This window comes from Fragaria vesca, linkage group LG6, assembly GCF_000184155.1.
Source record: "Fragaria vesca subsp. vesca linkage group LG6, FraVesHawaii_1.0, whole genome shotgun sequence".
NCBI classification, from domain to species: Eukaryota; Viridiplantae; Streptophyta; class Magnoliopsida; order Rosales; family Rosaceae; genus Fragaria; species Fragaria vesca.
The window spans coordinates 27,311,063-27,316,906 of record NC_020496.1 but is presented as its reverse complement, the minus strand read 5'-3'; the positions used below and the strand labels follow the sequence as shown (position 1 = coordinate 27,316,906).

Here is a 5,844-nt window from a genome sequence, read left to right as displayed (position 1 = left end):
TAGGACACATCTATTCAGATGCAGGTTTGGAAAAGGGTTCTGCAGTTCGTGTCATACTTTTGCTTTATTCATGAGATTCTGAATTGTGTGTTGTGAATTGCAAAGATTATACTTACATATAGTTTCGGTGTAGCTCTATATGTAATTTATTGATTGACCTTGGAATCCTCAATGTAGATGCATATGCCAAATTAGCCATATTCATCAGCACCTAAGCCAGGCATAAGCCCCAGATTACCCTGAAATACAACGCCAACGTGGCAGCAACAATTTTAAAAAACTGTCAGGCCTCGCTTAGAGCAAGTCCACCCTCTGGGCCTTCGTCGGGAAGGCCCGGATCATGGGTGAGACCTGGGTTGCCACGTGGCAGTGATTTTAGGTTGCAATTTTCATCCACGATTTATGTTTCTAGGTCGCCACGTGGCGGTGACTGTTTAATAAATTTTATATTAGATAATTAATTGTGGGTAATGAAAAAAAATTTCAAAAACTGTGGCAGCAACAATTTTCAAAAACTGTCAGGCCTTGCTTAAGAGGTGTCAAGACATGCCAATCACGCGCGACGCCAACAAGACATCACATAAGCTTTGCAGGGGCAATGACAGAAACCATTTGGAATCTTAATCCCGCATCGAGGAGAAGGTATGCATAACCCTTTCCACCAAGCATAAAATGTATCATTCTCTCTCTGTAATAACTTTACTAGCTACTTACTTGCTGTTATCATTGTTGACATAAATACATTGACTGACTTAGGCATCAAAGTATTGAAGACCACCCAGCCGCGGTCTCTTCTCTTGACCCTGTTTTGTATTCCTTTGAAATAGTGAATGTCTTGTTCATGGTTCTCGCCAAATCTATCGTCAACGGGTTCTTACTTGCTAGAGATCCGGTTTAAGTATCCCTCAATCCTCTGCATCAAACTTGAAAAACAAATGGACGGACTAAATTCTGTCCGGTTGTGTTCATACCAGAAAAACTCGAGTTTGAGGGCCTTAACGATCACCAAATTTGTTGAAATTTTGCAGAGATGATCTACACAATATTATCTAGATACTAGACGGTGGAGATGAGGAAATTCGATTGAAAAATGGTGCAAAAATAGAAATCCACACCAAAACCGTTGGTGCGGACGTCCGTAGCCGAGAAGGGCTGTATATATATATACAGGAATTCTCAGGTGCGGATTTTCATTTTTGCACCACTTTTTGATCGAATTTCCTCATCTCCACCGTCAAGTATCTAGATAATATTGTGTAGATCATTTCTGCAAAATTTCAGCTAATTTGGTAATTGTTAAGGCCCTCAAACTCAAAAAACAAATGGACGGATTGAATTCTGTCCGGTTGTGTTCATACCAGAAAAACTCGAGTTTGAGGGTCTTAACGATCACCAAATTGGCTGAAATTTTGCAGAGATGATCTACACAATATTATCTAGATACTAGACAGTGGAGAGGCCAATATCCCTTCTTCCTAAAAGGAGTAGGTCTAGGAAGATACCTAAAGTCTCTCGTCGCTGGGTTGCATATATACTACTATTGAATCTTCCCTTTCCTTTGTAATGCAATTCTCATCTTCCAGCAGAAGGCAGATTAAACCATTACTCGATCCCAGATAATTTGCAGCGACCCAGCTTTTATGGTTGAAGAAAGGCAAATCTAAACTCGTAAATTTAGCTTTTTTCCCATCATCATGAAGCAATGAGAGTCCATATTGTCCATATAATTTATTTCCATCGTTTCCAGCAATGTGATCAAGGAAAAGATATCGATTCGGATCAGAGCAACTAAGGTGTCTGGCAATGAAGTGTGGGTTTTTGGTAAGAGCATTCCATTCTTGTGATACCCAACGGAACCTAATTAGAGACTTTACTGGTAACTTTGACAGAATCTCTACTAGGACATCTTCATTCATAGAAGAGTAGCTACCAGAAACCCTTAAACGTTTTCTTCTTCTTTCGCAGATTTTCATGAAGAAATGTATATATGTGATACAAAAGTACGTACCAAAATTAATTTACCCCGACTTTGTGTGCAGACGTATTTATAGAAAGAAAGAAAGAACAAAAGCTATGCAGGAAACATAATCCAGCAAGGATAGGACTCCGTCTTCGAATCAAACTTGAACTAATTAAGAATCCACATAGCTAGGGTTATTTTCTTTTTCTCATGCAATGAAAGCCGGATCTGTGGAGGAATCAAGGTGCTGCCGACGGTGGTCGTCAGTCAACAGAAGCCATGCATGTCACCCGATATGTAGGACGGCGTATTCTTTTACTTCGAGGACCACAGTGGTGGCCGGTATACTGATTTTTACGTGATCCCCAGTTCGAGATCGATGTCGATCGGCCGGCTAGGGTTATTCGATATGTAGGGGTTTAATTCGACGGATAGCAGATTAATTAGGTTTTTCTCTCCTACGTCTTCCTTGTCAATTTGGTTTTCCGTATCGCGCCATCTGGCAGCTGGCGTCCACCTAGACCGGCTCTTCCAGCTAGAGGCGGCCTCCGACAACGGGGTGGGGGTGGTGGTGGAGGGCAAGCCGAGGGACGACTGGCGCCGGAGGCTCGAGCGGCACGATGAAGCCAACTGGCACAAGCCGTCAACGTGGCAGGAGATGGAGAGGCTGTTGGAAAGCTACGACGGTTGCACCGATTATGACGTAGGGGACGTGCCGAAGGTGGTGGTGGATACTACGGCGGGTGTCGCGGTTCAGGAGCGCGTATACTATGTGGTCGAGTTTATCAAAACTCACTGTGGGTTCTAGTCATAGCTCGCCAAGTAGGATAGTACTAGTGGTAAATAGTAAATAAAAAAATAATGGTACCATAGAAATTAAAATAACGGTAGCTGACGTAGGTTTGCTGTCAGCGATTTCATGTGACGAAGTGTTATTTTAATTTATTTTATTTTCATTTTCTTTTTTCTCTCAAAAAAAAAATTTCCCAATGAGGGAAACTCTTTGTAAATAAAGAATAAAAACTTTCAAAATAAATATCCTCTAATTGTCTTATCTATGAAAATATTTTACGATTTTTTTTTTATCGAGATCACACGTTTTCTTTAAAGACTTTTTAAGTTCAGAACTAGTCTGTATCGAGCGATCATGTTGAATATTTATGATATTTATCTAGTGTATTAAGATTAATTGAGCGGCCTAGTGTGATCAAATGTGAAACCATAATATGTAGTTCAATTCGATTTCACAGTCTCACCGACTTGTGGTCAACTAATTAATCAAATGTTTAGATTCGTACATATGCGAATCCCTTTTGTTATCACTTATCACCCATTATTTTGTTGAATTTTCATGTCAGTTCAAGCCAAGTCTGGAAAGCTTAGTAGTTAGAGTATACAACAATTTTAACTCTGAATCAACCAGATTATTTACAAAGATAAATCAACTATCAAAACAAGTCAAACATGATTCCATTTCAATGAGCCAAAATGAACCGACAATGGGCATTAAGAAAGAAACATCAGGCTAGGGGAAAGAAATAGCAACCCAGTTGTAAATCTGATGGCTTATCAAATCTAGGCCCAGTTTGGTAAGGATTCCCAAGCTGCTTTTGGGGTCAAAAGTGATTCTAGGCCTAACCTTAAGTGTTCGGTAACAACCCATAAAACTGATTTTAGAAAAATGGATTCTCTTAAAAGTGGATTTTAGAGAAGCAGGGTAAGAGGTGCTTTTGCGGGAATCGATTGGAAAACACGGAGCTTCTCTTTAATGAATTTTTTGTAAATCCTATTCTACCCTCCTCATTCGTTATGAACCCTCACAAATAAACCCTATCTCTTTCTTCTCTCTTTCTTCACCGCCTCACTCCAGTCCCGATCTCTTTCTTCACTGCCTCACTCCAGTCCAGGACCCGATCTCTTTCTTCACAGACCAACGACGTCGTTCTCCAAGACTTCTGTCAAGAGTTAAGGAACCTTGTTGAAATCTTAGGAGAGCGATTTCGTCCCCAACCCAAAAGGTAAAACATCTTTTCTATAACTATTTGGTATGATTTTAGGTTTGATTATCATAATTTTAGGTTGTTGGGTTTGCTAGATTTTGGGAGTTGTTAATGGCTTGATTATCATAAAATTGTAATCGGGTTTGTTAGTAGACTTGGTGATTCATGATTCGTGGGCTGTGTATGAACCCTAAGCAGGGAGTAGTAAACCTCAGATTCTCCTAGGAAAAGTTTTAAGATTTAGTACCAGGTAGAAGATGCAAACTGGGAAGACAGAGAAAGAGGGATCAGTAGGAGTGGAGTTACGTGGGTAGAGAGATTTGGGGGTTAAACCATGATTTTGTCGTTTCGTATGTGAGCATGAAACCAGGCCAAAAGAAAAAGGGCCTTGTGATAAAATGAGCTTGAGTTTGGTAGTGGAAGACTTCTATATTTTGTTTGGTTATGTTTTTGGTACATGAATTTATTTCGTTGTAATTGATACAAGATTCTGTATCAATGCTCTATAAGCTAGTAGTTGTGGTTCTTAATAACAAAATCGTAAGCTTTGTAAGGAGGACATGGCTAATCATTTGCCTTTATGTGTTTTTGATAATTTGCTCCTGCTATGTTTCAGTTGGCGTTTCTGATTAGGGCCTTGTGCATGTTAGGCATAGTATGTGATTGTTGAATGACTTATGTTGTTAAAGGAAAGAAATAAAGTCTGTGATATGCATTCAAAGTGAATTGGATATGTTTGAGTAATTGGTGGATCGGTTATCTTATCTATTCATTCTTGATATTTTCTTTCCCGTCAGATGGGAAAGAAGAAAGCTAGTGGTGAAACTAAGGGAACTGGGAAAACAAAGGCCACATGGCCTGATGATATAGTAGCTATATTTTGTGATATAGCTCGTAAGGAAGTTGCAAAGGAAAATAGGCCAGGTACTCATTTTGATAAAAAGGGATGGGAAAATGTTGCCAGAGCCTTTAATGACCCAACCAGAAGAGATTATACTAAAGGCCAGTTGAAGAACAAATGGGATTCACTTAAAAATGACTGGAAATTGTGGAGTTCTCTATTGCATCAGGAAACTGGTATTGGATGGGATCCTATTAAGAAAACTGTCGATTCATCTGCTAAATGGTGGAAAAGTAAAATTAAGGTGTGCTCTTAATTAATTTGTTGTTTCGGTATTCTCTTACAATTTAAGCATGAATTATGAATTAAATTCTTCTTCTTTTGCAGTCCAATCCAGAGTACCGTAAATTTCATGATGTGGGAATCAATCTTGACATGATGGATATTTATGATTAGATGTTCAAAGGTAGCGTAGCTCTAGGGCAATCTGTCATGATTCCCTTAGCTAGTATAGTTGGTGAAGAGGTATTGGAGGATTTTGAGCATGATGAGGATGAGGATCCCGATCCCGTGGAAGATATTCAAGGAAGGGGGGAAAAGAGAACAACTGTGGAAAGGCAAACAGAAGGTACTAAAGACAAATGTGTTTTAAAAGGGGCAAATGGGAAGAAAGAAAGGGTGGGAGGTGCGGCAAAATTGTCTAAACAAATTGATCGCCTTGTCGAAGTAGTTGAGAGTAGGAGTACAACTACATCAATTCCCACAAGTACATAAGTAACTAGTATTCAGGAGGTCATGCAAGTTGTTGTAACTTTACCAGGAGCTAAAACTGGAACCAAGCTGAGGTGGTTTGAAACAGAGCTGTTTTGCTCTCAAGAAAAACGAGAGATGTTCTCTATCATGACAAATGTTGATATGAAGCTCTAGTTTTTGATTCTTAATCAAAAAAAGGCTAATCCTTCTTTTGTAATGTGAAGTTTGTTGCTTTTCGTTAGTTGAATACTAAGAGATGGCCAATAAGGTCTTCTTAAATAAGGTTAATG

The 5,844-nt window shown here is 39.3% G+C and overlaps 1 protein-coding gene across 1 annotated transcript; it reads left to right on the top strand.

The window, feature by feature from the left end:
• Positions 1-2,618: 2,618 nt before the first annotated feature.
• On the top strand, positions 2,619-5,575 carry LOC101297177. The gene is made up of 3 exons (XM_004305804.1): positions 2,619-2,723; positions 4,758-5,105; positions 5,258-5,575. Exons 1-3 carry the CDS (start codon positions 2,619-2,621, stop codon positions 5,573-5,575), a joined length of 771 nt encoding a protein of 256 aa, XP_004305852.1.
• The last annotated feature ends 269 nt before the right edge of the window (positions 5,576-5,844 follow it).